We start from the raw sequence: 22076 nt of genomic DNA, 5'->3' as shown, positions 1-22076 counted from the left end.
GATAGCCATGGTGCATGATCATGGAAACTGATGACGATCACACGAACACACATACAATATCAGTTATAGGCCTAAATGAAGAAAGGCCTGGCTTAACAGTGTTGACAGTCGTGCAAAGAAAAACTCAACATATCACCCAAAAAACACAAAAAAACAAGCTGCACTGGTAAAGAGCAGTGGCAGTGCAGCTGAAACCAGACTGTCTGACAGAAATGAGACAAACACACATCATCACAGGGGATTTCCAAACGCTGCCACTTGACATTCAGTATGGACCACGTTTATACCTGTGATCACACCGCTAATTCAAGCTCCTGCATGGCTCTTGATGCTCATCACTCATTCATGTGACAACTTCACTTTAAAAACATACGAGATAAAAAAGCCTGCGATGATCTTACAGGATCAAACGCACCAATGGACCACTGGGGCTCAAACCTGCATCTCTTGTTCCTTTGGCTTGTTGTGACCTTTTTTTTTTTTTTTTTAAAAGAGGCAGTTTCTTGTATGAGTTCCTTCTTCTAATGTCTATGATCTGCAAAGACGTAGCGGAAACCAGCTGCACCTATTAATTATCTAATTATGTCATATACTGTATAATAATATATCATTTTATTGCTGGATTAGTACACGATGATGCTTACAAAGACTTTTAATGATTGTGACATATACTGCATGTCATCAAAAGCAGTATATTATGTTGGGATCTCTCTCTTGTAAAGCAGCTGGTGTTTACAGCAAGTATGTTTCTCCCTCGTTTTATAATCAGTCTATTTTTTTTATACTGAAGCTGGTCTCCTTTATTATAATTTTATTTCTTACCCGTTAGTTTACATTCAGTGTGTAGGTGTTTTCTGGAGTGGTGGTCGTGAGGAGTCGTCTCAACGGTTTGCTGATGGAACAAATGTTTTTTTTTTTCTTTTTATCACTCAAGCTGCCTCCTCTATATTATTACAATCACCGAAGTAGCACACACCAATTTGTAGCTGCCTTACTGGGAGGGTGGAACAAGTGCATTTAACCACTGATGCTGGAAATCGCTCAGAACAACTCATTACCTCAGTACTACAGTGAAGAGCTCCAGTAAATGCAATGTGATAGCGTGCAGACTGTGCCAAGTAGAGCACTAGATGCACCTTAAATTGCAGTGTGTGTTTTACTAAGGGACTGTATTTAGCACCGAGTATGATTCTTCTACTTCCTAATTAATCCCTTCAGGGATGGAAAGAAGAAAAAAAAAAAAACACCCAACAAGATAACAGCAATTAAAACAGGATGTTTTTTCAGATCCTCCTCCGTTTTACATCATTAATTATACAAGGTTAGTCTTCCTTGTGTCTTCCACAGGGTGATGTGGAGCCACGGTGCCTGGGGGAGGCATAGCCCCCATTCTCCACCAGAGAGGGCACAGGAACAGTGTCAAACACGCCACCATGGGAATACAGAATTATGCAAAGGCATTTGTCCTCGTCCTGCGAGCGGCGGAGCTGTATCTGTCTCATGCGGTCGCACAAGGGGAGTAATTTTCCACAAAATCTGGTTCAATTGAAACAATATACAATGGTTTAGTGGAGCAGGGTGTGAAATAAGCCGCACACAATGGGTTTCTATCCGCCATTGTCCGAGTTATTGCAGCACACAAATCAATCCTTTTTATTAGTTTTTGATACATCATCATTTCCATGACCCCCTCCCCTTCCCACCGTTTCCCCACCTCTCAGCACTGTGTGAGGGCAGAGTATAGGGAGAGCAATGGTGTCAATGACCTTTTCACCCCTGGGGACGCCGAGAGCCTTTCTGAAAGCCAGGCGGCCAGGGGAGTCATGTGACCAGCGGAGACAGAGACACAGGCAGCTGGAGTGGAAAAGCTGCAGCTTAACGACTCAACGACTAATTCCCTTCTCTCCAGACACCCATCTGGGTCGGAGAGCTCAGGTCTGCTCTCGGCAGTAAAACCATCACAGTCTGAAGTTTGCCCAGACAGGCATGTGTTTGCACGAGTCTCAATGTATCTTTAGCACGACTGACAGGTAAAAAAAAAAGAAGAAAAAAAGCTCGAGTGAGGCATGTGACCAGTTCATTCATGTCACTTCAGGTTATGCAAACTTTTTTTTTTCTTAACATTGGTTCACAAATCCTAAAAGGTGGACTTTTTTATCCACAACATCTGAAAATGCAGATTCTTGGTCATGATTGTTTGTTTTATTATACATTATATTTTACTCTTTACTGGCTATAATATTTTCTTGTTGCTTACGTTTGTCAGTCATTAGGAGTTCTCAAACTGCAGAAACACTGAATCCTACATTTTCAATGATGCAATCCAACGTCATCTTTCACTGGACCTGACCTGCCTATAAACTGCTATTATCTTAAAAACTCCAGCTAAAGGGTTACATCATAAATACGTTGTTTAACTTCAGGGTTATTCTCTCAAACATACAGCTTTATATACAGTAAATTAATCCAGACTGAAAGCGCTCCTCGTGACGAGTGAATCGCTCCTTTAAATGAATTACACAATCACTTATTACCACAAGGAGAGAAATAAAATGTTTATTTTACCATCTGTGTTTTTCTTTGAACACTAATAATAAAGTTCAGCAGAGTCCTGTGGGCGGCAAACAGCCCCAAAACATAACAAAATACAACAATAGTGTTTCCATCGGGTTCACCTCAGTAACATTTTGGAATCAATGTAGTGATAAAAAAAAGAAAAAAAATTAAAAATTAAATCAGATTCACAAAAATGTAACAATAAAGCAGAAATAATATGTATAACAGAATGAATGAATTCCTCCTGTCACCACGTGAGCCCAAAAAAAAAAATATTTCCAAGTAGAGAGAAGCTTCGACTGGAGGAGAGTCTGGAGGTTCATGCGTCATCACTTAGTGTCGTTAGTCTGTGGGACAGAGAGAAGGGTCTCCGCAGCTCTCATACGCTTTAAAGCAGTTTTTACAAAATATCTAATGAACTGTGGGTTAGATATGGTAAAGATGGAGCACAGCAGACACAGATCACAGCTCTGGAGCCACATTTTAGGACCGCAGCTGCACTGTGTGGCTCTCCGCTGAGACTCTGTGTTTCAACTATCTCTTAGTATTTTGATTTACAATAATAAAAAGACATACATGGAATGGAGAAAGTACAAAAAAGATAACAGACCATAACTTTCAGAAAGGCATAGTATTAAAAATTAGCAAAACAAAAAATCTGAATATATAAATTCTATGACTTCGGACAGCACATTTTTCATATATATACTGTACCTTTCTAATACGTACCAGCAAGACATTTTTCAGAAAAATGTTTCTTTTTTTTTTTTTGGTCCTGTGTGACTGTATATTTTAATGGATGGTCTGCACAGCAAAATTAAAAAAAAAAAAAAAAAAACCTGTGCTCCAGCGTTCAGGTACTGTGTGCTACTCTTCCAGCCCATTTCCCAGCGTAACGAGCTCGTTCATTCACAGTTTTGACTATCGACTCATCATTAGTGTCGGGTGGATACTGCTGTTTAAATTCCTTCATTCTGGGAGGAGAGACTTGAAGCCGACTCACTCGCTGTTTACCAGATGTTTCGTATTCATCTAAACAAAGTCTGAACTCTTTTCTTTTTTTTTTGTTCTGTTAACACTCAGAACAAGACATGACTGCCATGTTGTTAAATAAAACATGAGAAAAATATATAAATTTTTATCTTTTTCTTTCTTTTTTTTTTAAATGCTAGTGTTATGATTCTGCTTCTTCTACCGAGGGCGGGCGGTGGGACAAAGCTAAATCAAAAAATGACTTCATGACGATTTAAGTTGCCAGTTTTGTCCAACTGTGGCTTGAAGCATAAAAGAAAACAAAAAAAAACAAAAAGGCCTTGTCTAACGATTATCCTCAATAGTAGTTTCATATATATATTTATATATATGTACACAAATAAAATATGCATTGAAAACGCCCCACTAGCTGGAAGGACAGGATGCTCAGTTCGTCTGTCATCTCTCGCGCCCCGGTGTACAGCGACCTTGGAAGAACTTCGTAGCCTCGTCGGCTACTGATAAAGAGGCCCCCGATGAGGAAAAAAATGATATCAGTGCAGATTTACATGATATAAAAATAATTAAGAAAGAAGGTAGGCTTAAGGGCAAGTGGTTATAAATGGCAGAGTGTGAGACTGGTTTTGGCAAATAAGCGTTCTACTGTGCATGTGCGGCGCTCGAACACAAGGTCGACGTCGTCGTCGGGTTGTCTTGTAACCATGCAGCTTGAAGACACTGAGACACCATGTTAACACGTGCATGAGTGTGTGTGTTGTATTGTGTGTGCGCGGGGTGGTGTTGGTGGTGGTGGGGCGGTGGCGGTGGCGAGGGGGTTGGTGGTGGTGTGTATGGGCCGAGACGCCACATCCCTCACACACACTCCTCCGCCGACATCAGGAGTGGATTGATGTACTCGAAGCCTTCAAACTCAGACTGGTCGATCTTCTTGACGATGTCCCTGCGATGGGAAAAAGAGATGCGTAAATTACAAGCGTTTTTTTTTTATATATTAGTTGCTATTTATTTTATTTATAGTCTTTTATCCAGTCTTCATCCAGTCTTTGATCTTTTATATAGTTTTTATCATGCACTTATACTGTGATTTTATTCTATAGCTCCACTTGTAGTGTAGTGTACTGTACTGCCTCATTTGTGTTTATTTATTTTATTTTATTGTCCCGTTATTGTATGTACTGGTCTGCGTTTTAATTGTTTTAATTGTCTGGATGAGCGAGAGACACCTGAATTTCCCGACTGGGATTAATAAAGTATCTATCTATCTATCTATCTATCTATCTATCTATCTATCTATCTATCTATCTATCTATCTATCTATCTATCTATCTATCTATCTATCTATCTATCTCTATATCTATCTATATCTATATCTATCTATATCTATCTATCTGTATCTATCTATCTGTATCTATCTGTATCTATCTATCTATATCTATATCTATCTATATCTATCTATCTGTATCTATCTATCTGTATCTATCTATCTATCTATCTATCTATCTATCTATCTATCTATCTATCTATCTGTGAAAACGGGAACTCACTCGTCGTCAGGCGTCAGCTGGATGGGCTCGTTGGTGAACTGGGCGTCAAAGTTGTCCAGTCCGAATTCCCCTGAGATGTTGGGCTTGAATGGAGGGACGACCTGCTTCTGCTCCAGCTGGAATAACAACAACATAGGCATCAGGTGGGAACATTTAGAAACACACCAGTGATCAATAAGTATGACAACAACACAGACGAGTAATTAGCTAATCAATATAAAAATAAATGTACAGTGGTATCCAAAAGTTTGGGCACCCCTGGTCAAAATTATTGTTAATGAAAACAGTTGAGCAAGTGGAAGATGAAATGATCTCCAAAAGACAAAGTTAAACATGAAAGAGTCTTTTGCAATATTTTGAAGCAATATCAGTGTATTATTTTTGTTTTCTACACTTTTAAAGTGAAAAAGGGAAACAAAGCAGCAGCCTGCAAAAGAATGGGAAACCCAGGAGACTTGAGCTCTCAGATAACTTTGACCAAGGTATCAAACAAGATATTTACTATTTACACACTGCGATAGTTTACAAAGTTGGGGGGTGGACAAACCCTTGTCCTTTTCTGTCGTTTTGAAAATGTAAAAGATGAAAATAAAATCAAAAATATATTGTTGTAAAGGGAAATGTGTCATCTGTATCTTTATACCTTTAATTATAATTAAATATTCCACTTGTGTAACTGTTCACATCAACAGAAATTTTGAAAAGGGGCACCGAAACTTTTGTATGACACTGTATAGGTAAGTATTTAGAAAGGGCTGAACTACATGGATATACTATGTGGATTTGGGACTGTTGCTTTAACAAGCCAGACAAGAAGAAGAAGAAGAGGAAGAAGAAGCCTTTTTGCTCTGGGAATCTGTGATAATCATTGATCACTTTGACATTTTATAGCCTAAATGATTAAATTAATTAAATGAGGAAATAATCATCAGATTAACTGATGAAGGAAATAGCTGCTTGGCGCCACCCTAGAGTAGCAGTCAAACCATGATCTGGTCTAGAGACGGGTTTATCATTTATTTAAAAATGCATTGAAAAAGGACAGAAATGCACGACAAAGATAGAGCAGCAATCGTATATATACAGAGTCAGTCAAAGGACAAGGACGACACACAACACACCGCACGCTCTGCATAGAAGCAAAAACAGACTGGACAGAAAAAGGGAACGAAAAGCTGATAGAGTAATAATAATAATATTGTATTATGAGTACAAGTGTCCTGTTTTCACACAGAAACACGTTAAATGACCAACACCAGCTCCTCTGACTGAAACCTTCAAGAGGAACCTGCACTTCTGCCCTGATGTCACACAGTCAGGCAAACCAACGACTGCTCCCCCTGCAGGTCAACAGCTGCACTGCAGGGGAAACTTTAGGGCTTAGTGTGCGAGTGTGTGTGTGTGTGCATGTGTTAGGTGAGAGGTGGGTGTGGGGGGTGTAAGCTGATCCACCCAGACACTCTGACCGACTGCTGGTTCTCTGCTCCAGACCAAACAGGGAAAAAGAGGTCATGGTGATCCGTGACAAGCTGCGCTGCCTGTCTGAAGGCCTGTCTGTCTGTCTGACTGTCATGTCATCCACCAGTGCATGTGTGTCTGTCCGTTTGTTAAGGTCACGTCTGTCTGACCTCCGGTGATGAAACACGCCGGATCATTTATGCACGTGCGCGTGTGTGTGTGCAGAGTTTTATGAGGACACTTCCTGTTCTCTACAAACATTTTAGAAACAAAGCAGTTTGAACTAAATCAGTTCAACTGAGTGTCCAACTAAAATAAAAAAAAAACAGTCATTTGCATCTAATTTAATTTTAGATGCTTAAAACCAGGTATATAATGATCAATGGAGTCATTGATTAATCTATCAGCAGACAGGGAATTACCAGCTGTTTTGATCATTGATTAAATTCACCTTTCAAGCACAAATATTTACTGGCTCCTTCCTCACAAACGTATGGATTTCCCGTGTTATACTATTGTAGATCGAACATCTTATTCATTTTCATCGCCTGTGCTTTTTTTCTCCTGACTTTTTAATAGTCTAATCCTGTTTAAAAACAAATCAACATATTAATCAATAGAGGAAATAAATGTCAGCTGCAGTGCTACGGGAAACTATATCTAGACCAGCCTGTTAATCTTTTTTGAATGTGTTGACAACACACTACAACCACTCAGACAGCCTTGAGTTTCACTGCACAGTTCGGGGTGTCATGTTCACTCTTAAATGATGATGATGTTACTCATCTCTGAAACTGAGAACAGGAAGCTTCATAAATAACCTGAGTGCCATTAGATCTAGTTTGACTTTCACTGGGATCCTCATACTCTCTTAATATAGTCAAGTCAAGTTATAGTTTTATTTAGATTTCCCCTCTAAAGGCAAATCACAAAAAAAAGTCTTCCAGGGCTTCACCGTCTGTGCAGACTTACTGTAAACACAGAAGATTTTTCTTTTGTTTCACTGTATTTGGGTAAAATCACAATCACAGTTGGACTTGCAGTATGGACCAGGACAACTATTTATATAAAGGGCTCTTGGCTGCAAGCAAGAAGGTCATTACACGGAAATGGCTGCAGACAAATCTGGCATCAAGGAATGACTGGATCACCGTTGTTAACGAAATACAATGCATGGAAAAACTGACCTTGTCCCTAAGACTACAGGCCGAACAATATACAGAGTACTGGGAACAGTGGACTTCATATTCTTTGAGATGTAACATTTTGCACTAATGTACAGTCCATGTCAACCATGTTCCCTTATATTCTGTCTATTTTTGTTCTTTCTCTGTTTTTTTGTTTGTTGTTTGAAATCTTAAATAAAAAAGAAAATTTCAAAAACAAATACACATGTGGGAGTTAAAGCAGAAGTAAGCGATCCGGTCGTTTTGGCTAACTTCCTGTCAGCCGATGGAGTTAGCAGTCGCCCTCGTCACTACGTCACCACATTCACGGGCATCCCTTGGCTGCACACACAGAGAGGACTGCCCCTTTATGCCGTTCTCTCTCCTCATTGGATAAAGGTTGTAGGATACAAGGAAAGTTTTCTCCTCGGCTTACAGCAGAGCAGAGTGACTGACAGACCCGTGTTTCAGACCCAAAACTCTATATAAGTGATTTCTGTCGGAAGATATAACTATTTAAGACTTATATTAACACAAACATTCCGCTTACTTCTGCTTTAATTTCCTGTGTCCTCCACCTCATGACAATCATCTATGACAATGTTTCCCAGCATTTTTTCTTCCCTCGTTCCCTTGAAGGTTCCAGCTTTAATTTCATATTTTTCACTGCTAAGCTGAAACACTGTGACCATGGATACGCTGACTGGTCTGCAGATGTGCAGCCCCAAACACAGTTGTGTCTAACGCACGGTGTGTTGTGACAAACTATTCTGGGGGGGGGGGGGTATTTGAACAAAGGGATGAGCAAGGACAGGTGTTGCGGATTGAGTCACACAATTCTTTCTTTCTGTGTTGTTACGTGTCGTGTCGTGCCTGCCACCATGACAAAAAGGCATTTTTGGTTCATATTTGTAGTACTTTTGTTTATAAAGGACCTGGATTTTTGGTTTATCATTGAAACTTTGCTTTGAGCAGTCCTTTTTGTTTTACCTGCACACGCACACGTCATCGACACCAAAGACCAGCCACCGTGACTTTATTTTATTTGGGATAGGAAAGAGAACAGCATTACAGTATTACAGATTTTTGCTGTGACCCCTGTCGGACCACTCTGGATAACTCTCAGCCAACTGGGAACACACCATCACTGTTTCGATCATGTGACCCACAGCGTGAGAATCACCAACTAAAACATAGTCTAGCTTAGTTTTTAATTTCACAGTGAACTTAAAAATGAAATGACTCCTAATGATGCTAAAATTTAATTAACAAATGGCTTCGTCCTGAACATGTAAGGGATAATGTATAGTTCGGAGGTACTTCATACTTCCTGTCGGGGTTTATTTCTCCATAACAATCGACCAACTATACATTATCCCGCTTATTACACGGTTTACGAGTAAAACAATTAATTTGAAACATAATGTTGATCAAAATACGACGTTCATCGATTTTTAATTGCTTCATTTAACAAATCTGCATGTCCGATCACGTCCGCTGTTTTGCTGAGCCTCCTCCCGTTCATGCATTTGAAGCCTTTGATAATCAATCAGTGGATCGATGGATTACCACACACATGTTACGATGTGTGTATTTTGTGTAGTCGTATCTGTCATAAACAAGAGATTACAGGTTGCGGGGTGCAGGGTGCGTTTGTGTCGCGGAGTCGCGGTGCCACCGAGACGAGAGGAGGAGAGCTGTGACACTGCGCGTCAGAGGCTCTGATCAGCAGGTTTGGTTTCCAGCCACGATGTGGAAGGAGCCTCCACTCTCCTTGTAACAAGTTACAAGTCATTTATCTAACTTCACAATTAGTCCGAAGCTGTTTAATGACGGTAAAAATGAAACATAAAGTAAATATCCTGCATGGTTTCTTTTTTCTGTGCTGCGCTGATCAGAGCGGCGTCCCTAGCAACGGTCATTATACTTGACGACGGTCTGTTATTCAGAAATAACGGAGAGAGCAGCATTCAATAGAGCCGTGTAATAAGAATTGTTATTCCACTATTTGATCGATCAAACGACTTCCCCTGTGAGATATAAGAATAAGAAATGTAAATCCAGAGTTTCCCATTTCAGCTTTTCTGTCTTGGTGACTGTCAGTAAGTGATGCTTCTCTCTCTGGCTTCCTGTCTCGGTTCGTCTGTCTGTCTGTTAGTCAGCCTATCTGCTGCCGTCAGCCTCCTGCCCGGCCTGTTTGTTTCTTCTTTCTGTCTCTGTCTGTCTGCTCTGCACCAGGATGTGGAGTCTCGACTCATCTCAACGCTAATAATCCTCGGCTTTGACAGAGTTTCCCAGCCTGCAGGGCAGCAGGGGAGCGGGAGGGGCGACCCCGTGCACTCAGATCTGACCTTCTGCTGTGTAGGAGCGTCTTTCTGTTTTTCTTTCTCCGCAGGATCAATATATGGATTGATTTTGACCTATTTGGCAGCCGACGTGCACCAGCACTGATTCCCTTCATTACAAACTATGATGAAAACTGTGATTAATTGCATGAAGCGATTCAGGAAAGGGAGAAGGCGGAAAAAGAGAGAGAGAGAGAGAGATAGATAGTACGAGGGAATGACTCACAAGGTCCCAGTCGACATTGCGGAAGAACGGATGGCCCATGATGTCTGCGAATCCTGTCTGAGGGTGGCAGCCTAGACGCTCCTTGGGATCCTGTGGGAGAGAGAGTGAGAGGAGGTTGAGAGACGGTGACATGATGGTGATGGAGACAGACAAGGAGTCAGATGAGGGGCGAGAGAAAAGGTGGGGAAGGTTAGAAAGGAGGGAATTTGCAAGAAAGGTGAAAAAAAGAGGGGTATGGTAAGTGAAAAAGTTTTTTTTTAAAGTATAAGTGTGGGTGAAAAGGGATGAGAGAGCACATTGAGGTTCAAGACAGTGAGAGACAGCACTCTGGACTTTAACTGAGGCCATAACGATGTCATTGTCAGAGGGGCGGAAAGTGTTTAAGATTGATCGGGTCCTACCTGACCCCGTCTTACCTTGTTGAGGAATCCCTTGAGGACGCTGGCGGCTTTGACTGACAACGAGCGGGGGATTCTGATCTGTTTTTCCAATATAACTGCAGGAGGAGGGAGAGAGAAGGGGAGGAGGGGAGACAGACAGACAGACAGTGAGTCCCCTGAGGCTAAAATGACAGAGGACAACACCAGCACTGCTGCAGATATGACTGCGTTTTGAGTCGAGTCCTGTCGGGTTTCCTCATGTTAAATATACATTAAAGAGCTGCTCGATGCAACGTCAGTACGGTTTGATAGAAACGTCTTGAAGTATGACTTCAGTCTGTCGAGTGGTACATTTTAATCCCCGTCTATCCGACACTTGCAGGCAGTGATGAGCAAACAAGACACATTTTGAGACGGTATATTTACAACAAAAACACACACGAGTTCACACGTTTCTGCCGGTAACAGATGGTTTGTGCCGGGTACGGAGAGAGAAGTGGCTCTTTTCAAACGTGTCAATACGAAGGTGTTGAGAGCTGCGTTCTTTTCTCCCTCCACTGACACATCTGAGCTGTGGGGGTGTTTGGTTTTTACCTTGGAAGAGGTAGTCTTCTGTGTTCTGGTCCGGGTTGTCAGAACTCCCGACGATGTCGAAGGGCGACCGGCCCGCCATCATCTCGAACATCAGCACGCCAAGCGCCCACCAGTCCACGCTGAACCCTGAGGACACACACACACACACACACACAGTCCCGCTAAAGGTTAGGGAAAAGGATGAATGGCGGTGGTTGAGTACAAAAAGACCATTAAATCTCTTCAGCGGACTGAGAGGACAAAAATACAAGAGCTTCTGTGGGCAGCCTCATTAGTGTTCACAACCGGCGCCTACGACCAGGAAATAAGACGAGCAGCGTGTATATGTGATGTTAAAAAAAGACTATGAAAGATAAAAGATTTGTTAACGTCGGGGAACAGGATAAAAAAAAAAGAAAAAGAAATCCCCTGTCTGAACCTATTTCTGAGAGCACACGAGGAGTTTCCCAAATAGTTCCTTATTTTGTGTTTTCTTCCACCTCCTTCACTTAAAAAAAAACATTTATCAGATCAGCTTTACAATGTCACTGTGTGTGTTCAAGACTAAAGGGATAGTTCAACATTTTGGCAAATTAGCCCATTGCCATAATCCCTATAGTTTTAGGAGTAGGTTTGTGCTCAGAGCTGCGCTACAGAGGCTCATGGGATTTCTTGGTTTCCCTCATCAAACTCATCAAATACACAATCCAATAACTCCAAAACACTCTTGTGGACAAGTTGTGACCGGCACATTCACCACGCTATGAGTTAATAACAGAACGTTACGCGACAGAGTTGGTTTTTAGGTAAATTCAAAGACTGCTTGCCGAAAACTGCCCCGACCGGAACGGGCATGAATTGCATGAATTTACCTCTAAAACAACCCTGTCTCGTAACGTTCTGTTATTATCTCATAGCGTGGTGAATGTGCCGGTCACAACTTGTCCACCAGAGCCTTTTGGAGTTGTTGGATTGTGTATTTGATGAGTTTGATGAGGGAAACCAAGAAATCCCATTAGCCTCCGTAGCGTAGCTCTGAGCAGCTCTGCTCCGCCATTCTAAAAATTGCTTGCACCGACAATTAAAGGTAATGAACCTACTCCTAAAACTATAGGGATTAGAGGTCGACCGATTAATCGTTTTGGCCGATTAATCGGCGCCGATAGGACATTTTACAAACTATCGGAATCAGCTGAACTTGGCTCCGATAGTGGCCGATGGCTGCAGTTTTTTCCACAGCGCCATAAACTGCTTCTTCCCTGCCGCTCTCTGTCTCTCTGATCACTGAGGGGCGGGGCTGCTCTTCACACACACACAGAGCATGGGAGAGAGAGAGAGACAGGGCGAGTGCAGCAGCAGCAGCGGAGAAGTGACCCAGGTGAGGGAAGGTGCGGTGCGACCGCAGAGAGAGGCGGCAGGTGGAGGGGCTGAACACTGTAGTATTTTCTCTTAATCATATAAGGGTTCCTGCATATATAATGTGGTGGCGGCTGCCACGCTAAATATCTCACCGCCACCAGCTCACGAGTCAGTGTTTTTTTTTTTCCCCCCTCCGGCTTTTTGTGCTTTTATTTTGAAAGGACAGCTAGAGAGCGACAGGAAGAAGGAAGAGAGAGCGCCGCTTCAGCTTCAGAGTTGGGGCAGACGCACAATAATGGCTCTTTACACTACAAAGTTGGGCTCTATGGGCTCTACTCGACTTGGTTTAGGTCCTGTTCCATAACAGCCGAGTTCCTCCTCAGCGGGGACGGTGTCGTCATATCACGGCCGCTACGTGCGTCTCGCGCGTCTCGCTCTCTTTTTCCTCTCCTCCCGTCAGCTCCAAACACACTCGTTCAACTCGATCACGATCATTACAGCGTGGTTTTTCTTTTTACAGTCTATGGGTTTTCCACACAGTAGGCTGATTGTAGTGAAACAGTCACCTGTTAATGTACGGCGTAACCACACCACGAGCTAACGTCCTGTTTAGTTACAGTCTCCTCTCCTGCAGCGTCACGTCCACTACAGCTGTTCTGATGTAAACAAACTCGTGTGGAGTTTGGCTGTTCGTCACTCACAGGGTCCAGGGATGATTCAGTGTCCCACATCCTTTAGTTTTACACTAGCTAATAGCTATATATTATTATAAAAAAAAAAAAATTAAATAAAAAAAAATTAATTAATATATAAAAAAAAAAATTTCGTGGGGGGGGGGGGATATCGGCCGATTAATCGGCTATCGGCTTTTTCCTGCTCCAAACTATCGTTATTATATCGGAATTTAAAAATCCACTATCGGTCGACCTCTAATAGGGATTATGGCAATGGGCCAATTTGCCAAAATGTTGAACTATCCCTTTAAAAAAAACAAATGTAGTTGGTTTCACAGGGCACCACAGTGGGCCTAAAGATGTTTTTCATGACACTTTGTTTATTTCATCTCTCACTTGTGTGATTTTCCCACTGTGACCAGTTAATATGTTGTCATTATGGGTAAAAAAGGCCTATTGTAAAATGTTAACATGCAAAAAAGAAAAAAAAGAACACTGGTATGATCCTTGGAACAGTGGAACTTGTTGCTATGATACCACTTTTGGTAACCAGGGAGCTCTCTTTTTTTTTCTTTCTATTTTTATTGTATTGTGTTTATAAATGTGTCCAGAGTGCAGCACACAGTTATGATGTAGAATGTGATATTTGAGTGAACACTTGAAACTGCACCTTTGTCCTTAATGGCTGGAGGATATTAAACTGTGACTAGGACACATTAGTCACCATAATATCCCACCGAGACATGTATCGTTTATAAGGAGTGAATATAGAAGCACTATTCATTCAGATGACGCCACATCTGCTTCAATTATGATTTTATTGCTTTTTCCCAACATATTTGCACATTTGTTACTTTTATTTTATTGATTTTCTAGTTTATTTATTTATTTTTAGCCTTTGTTTCTCATTTTCTACTCGTTTTTTTTTTTAGTTTGACCTCATTTTTCTAATTTCTTCCTTTTTGTTTTTAAAGCATGCATATTTATTCGAATAACACCTCTTAAATTGTGTTGATAACCCAGATACTGCACCCATGCGCATCCATAAAACAAGCAGCGTCTCAGATATTCCTGCATAATGTCTCACATTGTGTGTATCGCACCAAATGATCAGATAGCATTTCTGCTAAGTGCTTGCGTGTTGTAATTCTCACCATAATCCTCTCCTCTGAGGATCTCGGGGGCAATGTAATTGGGGGTACCACAGAAAGTGCTCGTTGTATCGCCCGGTCTCAAACCCTCCTGCAAAAACAAAAAGATCATAAGCCGTGAGTGAGTGAACTCATCTGAGTGGGGCTGTAAACCGACACTTTCTGCAGGTGCTTTTATCCAAAGTGCATAACGATATCACGAGCGCCGCGTGAAAACCACACCTTGCACATGCCGTAGTCTGTAAGTTTGATGTGTCCCTCTGAGTCCAGCAGCACGTTGTCCAGTTTCAGATCTCTGTAGATGATTCCCCGTTCATGGAGGTAGTTGAGCGCAAGACTGATCTCCGCCGAGTAGAATCTGCAAAAGGAGAATGAGCGGTTTCTCAAAATCACGCATGACGACAATCAGACAATAAATGACGTTAGTTTTTTTTTGTTTTAATTGCTCTACCTGGCGTGTTCTTCTGGAAGTTTCCTTTGTCTCTGCATGTGGAACATGAGATCTCCACCGTTCACATATTCAATAACAAAGAAGAGTCTGTAAAAGAAGGAAATGTAATAGTGAGTTTAATCTTTTCGCTCCAACGCATAGTCATTTGCATGGGACAACAGAGCCAGCATCGTGTTGTGGTGGGAAACACAAAGTCGTATGAATATGCGTTTCCATCTGGTACACATTGTTTTCTGCTAAATGTCAACTCTGTTTATCTATCAGGACCTGAAAAACAAAACAAAACACACCCATTTAAACTTTACGGACAAAAAATCTCAACGAATACCAAGACAAATTGTGATATTTCTTGGTGTTCTCTGTCTGAACTCTTCTGACTAGTATGAATTTGAAAAACTGTGACAACGCTTGTGGAAATCAAATCTGTTTAAACACCCAGGACATTTTTTTCCTGCTCTTTACTTATGTTATGAAACTATAAATGTTATAAAGAAATGCCAATGATTTGAAATCAGGTCTTCAGGAAGTTTCAAGATGATGGAGATCTTCCTGTAACCACAACCGCACTCTTCCTTAACAAGTCTGACCTTCACAAAGTGGTCTGTTGATGTAAACCACAGGAGCAGTAGGCGAAGGGAAACGCTCTTACATGCTACATCATGTTTCGCACTTCGCTGACAAGCTGCAGTACTTAATGTTGACATTTGTTGACTTTTTCATGACAGTCGAATGAAAAGTACATCGTGTCTAAGTCTTAATTGTTCATTTATCTCTCATTGCACGATAAATGCTTCAAAAATCCCTCCTCCCTCCCTGTAGTTGATATAAAAATCCTTTCCTTTCATCTTCCGGTAAAGTATTATATTGTTGGTGACTCATCTTGAACTCGGGGCAGATACATAAACGTATCCAATTAAATATGATTTGAGGTGAGCAGTTATTGTATAAACCCACAGCAGCAGCAGTGTTATAATGGGATGTGAGTGTTTGGATGTCAGCTGACAAAAACTTTACAAAGATTACGACGTCTTACATATTCAGATCTAAAACTGCAGAGCAGAGGGGGGTTTCTTTGTGACTTTAATGGTTATTTGGTAACACTTTACTTGACGCCTATCTCTATAACACATTATAACCATACTTATAATGAGTTATAATGCAGTTATAGCACTGTATAACGATAATTATAAACACTCATAAATTATCATAATGTTTTATAACAATAATCATAACACACTATAAAGCATTTTATCATGACCACATCGATAATGCATTATAAATATAGTTATAATGTGTTATAATTGGCTTACAAACGTGTATAACTATCATTATAAACACTCATTAATTATCATAAGGCTTTATAACAATAAGCATAAGACATCATAGAGCATTTTATAATGGCTTATAAGGTCTTAGTATTATAATAGAGTTATAATGCTCTATAATGTGCTATGCTTATTGTTATAAAGTCTTATGTGATTTATGAGTGTTTATAATGATACATGTTTAAAAGCCAATTATAACACATTATAACTATATTTATAATGCATTATAAGTGTGGGCATTGTCAGCCAGTTACTAACAATTATAACGTATTAATAATACCTGACCTTATAAGTCAAGATAAAATGCTTTACAGTGTGTTATGATTATTGTTATAAAGCATTATGATCATTTATGAGTGTTTATAACTATAATTATACAGTGTTATAACTGCATTATACCTCATTATAAGTATGATTATAATGTGTTATAGAGATAGGCATCAAGTAAAGTGTTACCGGTTATTTTTCTACATTTTCACTTATTTTGAGGACGTCAAAATGATTTGTTTTTCAACATTCTTGCAGATTTTCCCATGTCATGAACAAACCGTGTGACTGGCACAGGGGGGACAAATGCTATCACCTGCTTTCTGTCTGGAAACAGGAGTGGAGGCCCACCAAGAAGGGGTGATTAGACGCCTGCTCGAAGACGTGCTTTTCTGTCTGGACCCAGTCGATGTCCTGGAGGAAGAACACACACACACACACACACACACACACAAAAAGACACAAGAAGAGTGAATGTCAATCAGAGATCTTTCTGAACAAAGTACCCTTGAACTTGGTTTAAAAAAAAAGAAGCTGAATAAGCACAGAGCTCCATCGACCAACGCTACAGAGCTCCAGGTCGGTTTGGTGGCTGCTGAGCCAGTAGAAGCATCATCTATCGACGGCTGGATGATTATATGTCTGGACACGGATGCTGCTCACGCTGACAGGGCAGGGACAGCCCAACACTTCACCATTGATCGACAGGCACTTGTCAATTTGTCAATCACGCTAAGTGCATCTAATCAAGGCTAACTACTCTGATTGCCGCTGGCTGTGCTGCTACATGTGTTCGCCCAGGATCAATTTTTGATGACATGATGGTTTATCCAGACCTTCTTAGAAAGACTGATGGCTAAAAAGAAGTCTGTCCAGTAAACTCAAAGTGTTTCAGACACGACACAATCGAAGGAGACAAATGTTCACTGTGCTATGAATAACCGCTCCCATTGATTGTGCTAATTACATTAATTATACATGGCAGTGACATAAGGCTGGTGACCACACTATTAACTAACCTTTTCACATCTCAATAGATGAAGTGTTGGATTATTGTCACACTGTACGGACTTATACAGGCAGTTTTCTTAAGCGGGTATACACAGCTGGGTACCGAGACGCTTGTTTTACTCTGTGCATGGACTAAATGAGACTTCAGACTTAAGTCCATTTTTGTAAATTGTAAATTGTGTATACTAATCTGTCTGTGCTTTTGTGTCTGCAGGTAATGTATAGGGATCCACTTCCCTCCTCTCCCTGTTTAGACAGGTACAGGTAGCTTTAGTAGATTTGTGGAGTATCTCCTCCGTGGTTTACATCAGCCCATTTGCTTTTGGATATGCATTTCTATATATTATAATTTTTGATGTGTATTTGTATGTACTTTCTATATTTTGTGATTATTTATACTGTATACACTCCTATTTTGATACATTAATGAGTTGGTACAGTACATTTAGATTATGCATTTGTATCTCATTATTGTAATGGGTCCTAATTATTATACTTTTTTATGATCTACATTATTTTTTCATTTTTTCCATCTACCTTGTCTCATATTATGAGAGTTGACACTTGTCAGATATTTGTATTACTCTTTATATCTTTCTCATGCTATTTATGGTATTTGTACTTGCCTTTTATAGATGAGCTTTTAATTTGTAAACTTGTTTCAATTCAATTGATTGATTGATTGATTGATTGATTGATTGATTGATTGATTGATTGATTGATTGATTGATTGATTGATTGATTGATTGATTGTCAGGGTGTCATGATCATGATGTTATTCACCTTGTCTATTAAAGCAATTATGACAATCAAGAGCGAATCTCATGAAGCAACATGTGAAACGCGTTGTTCGCCCCTTCTGTTGTTACTTTTGATAATAAATTGTGTCTATCCTTTGCTCTTGTGTGCGCTGGAAGTTTTTTTTTTTTTTTTTTTTTTTTTTACACTTGTTTTACTGTTAAAAAATATATCTTATTCACCCCGACAACTGATTCTCAATTTATGCCTGCTTTCAGCTATTCTCTCTCCTCCACTTTCAGAGTAAACATGACCCATGACTTTCAGCAAATATGTGTTACTCAGCTCCAGTATGTTCTGATTTAATTAAAAAAAGAGATATATATGTTTTCTTTACCTTTGTGTATTTATGTATACAAGACGGTATGAATGTGACAATGAGTGAATGTGTGTATATATGGTCTCAATATATGGGGACTAAGGGCTTGACAGTCCATATTGTGCTTCCACTGTAAATATTATATACAAATGAACGGCTGTATTATGTTAGAATAAATAAAAATAAATAAAAAGATGAGAAAGAAAAAAACTGCCTTTTTCCATATAATCAATAAAATAATCATCATAATTAATGAAAATTAGCTCTGGATTGTCTAGTGTGAGTACTTGGCCGCTTTTCTCAGAACATTTTGACACACAGGGATAATTTCACCGTTAATGTGACGAACATCAGCGTTGTACTTTTCTCGTTTACCTCGTCGTCGTTGACCAGCTCCTTCTTCACCACCTTCATGGCGTAGATGCGTTCGGTCTTCTTCAGCTGCACCAGCAGCACCTTGGCGTAGCTGCCTCTGCCAATCACCCTCAGCAGATCGAAGTCCGCTAGGCCCAGGCTCGATGGCGATTTCCCCGTGTCTCTACTGCTCCGTGCCTGGGAGGTAGTTATGGAGGGACAAGTGAGAAAGATAAGTTTCTCATTGAAGTATTGATAGAAGTAGTGATTTGGTTTGGAGGCAAGCGGGCGATTTCCTTTGGGTGGTTTTGTAAATGAAGTTTAAAGTGCTCGCAGCTCCACCTCATGGAAATTAATCTCTGTAATGATTTTCTTGTTTTTAATTAAACACTGGACCCTGCCTCCATAAGAGGAAGCGCTCACTGTATTACAGTTCCTACTTCTGTGTAAACCTGAGCAGCATCTCCTCACCCATGTTCTTCTCCTCCTCCTCCTCCTCCTCCTCGCCGGGCTGTAATCTATTCTGTAGTGAACCGTTTCCACCGGCTATCCATCTAACCTCGCTTCACGTGACAACCTGCCTTCCCCAGAGTCAGATACGGAGCCGTAGATAAGATCATTTGGGCTGCTCTCTGTTATCTCCGTCTATCTGTGTCCAACTCGATCCATTCTTTATCCATCTCCAGCTCGGGCCGCTCCGTTCGACAAACCCCCCCACCCCAACCCCAAACTACATCTTGGGCCATTAATCAGCCTCTGGTGTTAAGAGCTGTGATAAAAGGTTACTTTATTAGCTCCACCAAAGGAAATCAATACCCACAGCGCTGCAAAAGTGCCTGCATCTGTACGCTCTCTATATCACATATCCACAGCAGGTGGAAGAAGGATCACCCAAATGTACGTCCTGGTAAAAAAAAAAAATAAGTGGACAGAAGCAACTGCATCCAATTACAGGTGATCTTACTCTGTCAGAAACATGTGTGCCTTCTTTTTCTCTCTCTCTCTCTCTCTGTCTAAATATACATACACACAAATTCATATCCATCTAGTCAACATGACAGGTTGACAGACTGTGAGTCATACATCAACAGTGTTTGAAAAGATTTCTCTCTCACCTCTTTCTCTTCTCCGTCGTAAGTCAAGCTTTCTCTGGAGTCTTTATTCTGAGGGCCTGAGAGAGGAGAGGAGAAAGTGACAGACAGAAGGAGAGGGGGAGGCCGCAGAGGAGAGGAGGAGAGGAGGAGGGAGGTAGGAGAGATGAGAGAAGAAGGAGAGAAAGTAGGTGAGAGGCAGTCAGACGCTTTGTTCACAGCCCTGCAGTGCCTGGGTAATTTCTCTCCGCCTGGTTAGACGAGAAAACACCCTTTTGTATTCACGCTATACCAACACCAGAATAAAATAAACTAACTCTATTTTGTAGATAGATACATGGAAGAAATGTTTGTCAGTGGATTTTCATTACAAGATGAGTCCTCTCACACCATCAACAACCAAAGTTTTAATATTTTTAAGCTGAATTTTATCTTAGATGGAAGTAAAAAGTGGCTCAAACTAAAATATTTTCATCCCAGTGTTTCCATCATCATCACTGCTCTACAGCTACCCAGATAGAGATTAAGTGTGTCCAAGCTTCATGATACATAATATTATTGAATGGCTCCATCACTAAACTTATGTATTGTGTGTTAGTTAGTTTATTGTCATATACATTTAAGGTACTGTGTACAATTCAATGCAATGAAAAGCAATGCGTTAGACACAGTTTCAATCCTCAACACAATAAAAAACAATTCATAAATAAATAAATAATCATAAAATAGTTAGACAACATTCAATAAAAAATTGTAATATAATATTATTGAATGGCTCCATCACTAAACGTATGTATTGTATCATGGGTAGGCTGTACAGTGTGGGAATAAAGGCTGAATTTAATTTATACAAACTGTCACAACATGAGTGTTTATTACTATTTATCGTACTGATGGAAACTTGCGTGGACACACTTTAGCCTGTGAGCATCTAGACGGAGCTTCAGACGCCTCACTAACAATAGCAACAAATGATCCTAAGCTCTCTCACTCCAGTCAGCCTCTCAACCACCTGACTGGACTTAAGTCTGGTGCTGTAGGTGAAACCATAAATGCAGCTGACCAGCATCATGTAGTCTGGGCGGAATAAAGCCAGCAGGATCTTGGGCTAAGTTTATTTTTATTATTATTATTATAGCAGGAAAATGTATTTTTTCATTTGAATTCAATAAATCCCCTGATAAGAGCTGAGATAAACGATGAAGTGATTTAATTAGCATGTGGTATCCGTGTTTCAGTGAAACTAGTGTGGCACACTGTTTTAGACCTTTATACGTCAGCCATCTGTTTCCAAATATCCCCAAAGGAACAAGGTGGGTTGGATATTTAGAGCCACAGATGAGCTGGGAAAGTTGAGCAGTGCTGCAAGATGGGCCGTAGCTTTGGTCTTTTTGTGGGATTTGTTTACAAAAATTAAAATATAGAATATCTCCAGCTTTGGCTTCGAGGAACAGAAGTTAAAAAGCCGCATGCAATTAATTCAAAAACATTGAAAAAAAACCTTGTGTGACTGTGTGACTGTGTGTGTGCGTGTGCGTGTTACCTGGCTGTTCAGATTGGTCTAATTGACTCGACGGTGGTCCTGGCATGATTGGTTCCTAGACAGCAACATTCACCATTAAGTGTAATTAGTACAACGTCATGATGAGTCATGGATGATAATGAGCCACTTCATGGCGTCAAGCTAATGAGTGTGACATTCGTGGCAGCCCCTCACCTGGATCATCGGTCGGCCACACTCCACTGTGACCAGTTTATGGCACTTCTTGTGCACCAGCAGTTTGCAGTTGATGCATTTGTAGCCTTGTCTTCCCAGACCCCAGATCCGGTCCGTACAGATGGCACAATGCGCTCGCTGCAGGGTGGAGGGCGGATGGAGGAAAATCATCACAAATATATACAGATTAGATTCAATAAGATGCAGAGAGACAAATGGCCTCTGACATAAGCACTCCTGCTGGTCTGTGATAAAATCCTACCAGAGTTATTGATCAGTATCAAAACTATCCGTCTTATTCTATAACTGAGGGGCAGT

General features: G+C 40.6%; 1 protein-coding gene across 1 annotated transcript in view; it reads right to left on the bottom strand.

Annotated features, from left to right (window-relative positions):
* Positions 1–2599: 2599 nt before the first annotated feature.
* prkci (protein kinase C, iota) overlaps positions 2600–22076 on the bottom strand; it is a 38665-nt gene continuing 19188 nt past the window's right edge. The window contains exons 6-18 of the mRNA XM_083991151.1: positions 21759–21896; positions 21585–21639; positions 20066–20121; positions 18972–19148; positions 16785–16882; positions 14877–14963; positions 14648–14783; positions 14429–14516; positions 11263–11388; positions 10705–10784; positions 10289–10378; positions 5094–5209; positions 2600–4489 (exon numbers count right to left, since the gene is read on the bottom strand). Of these exons, the coding sequence (XP_083847277.1) occupies positions 4402–4489; positions 5094–5209; positions 10289–10378; positions 10705–10784; positions 11263–11388; positions 14429–14516; positions 14648–14783; positions 14877–14963; positions 16785–16882; positions 18972–19148; positions 20066–20121; positions 21585–21639; positions 21759–21896 (1335 nt within the window). The 3' untranslated portion in view covers positions 2600–4401. The remainder of the gene's footprint in view (positions 4490–5093; positions 5210–10288; positions 10379–10704; positions 10785–11262; positions 11389–14428; positions 14517–14647; positions 14784–14876; positions 14964–16784; positions 16883–18971; positions 19149–20065; positions 20122–21584; positions 21640–21758; positions 21897–22076) is intronic.

Source organism: Trachurus trachurus, assembly GCF_905171665.1.
Source record: "Trachurus trachurus genome assembly, chromosome: 17".
Lineage (NCBI taxonomy): Eukaryota > Metazoa > Chordata > Actinopteri > Carangiformes > Carangidae > Trachurus > Trachurus trachurus.
This window is presented reverse-complemented; position numbering and strand designations above follow the sequence as displayed.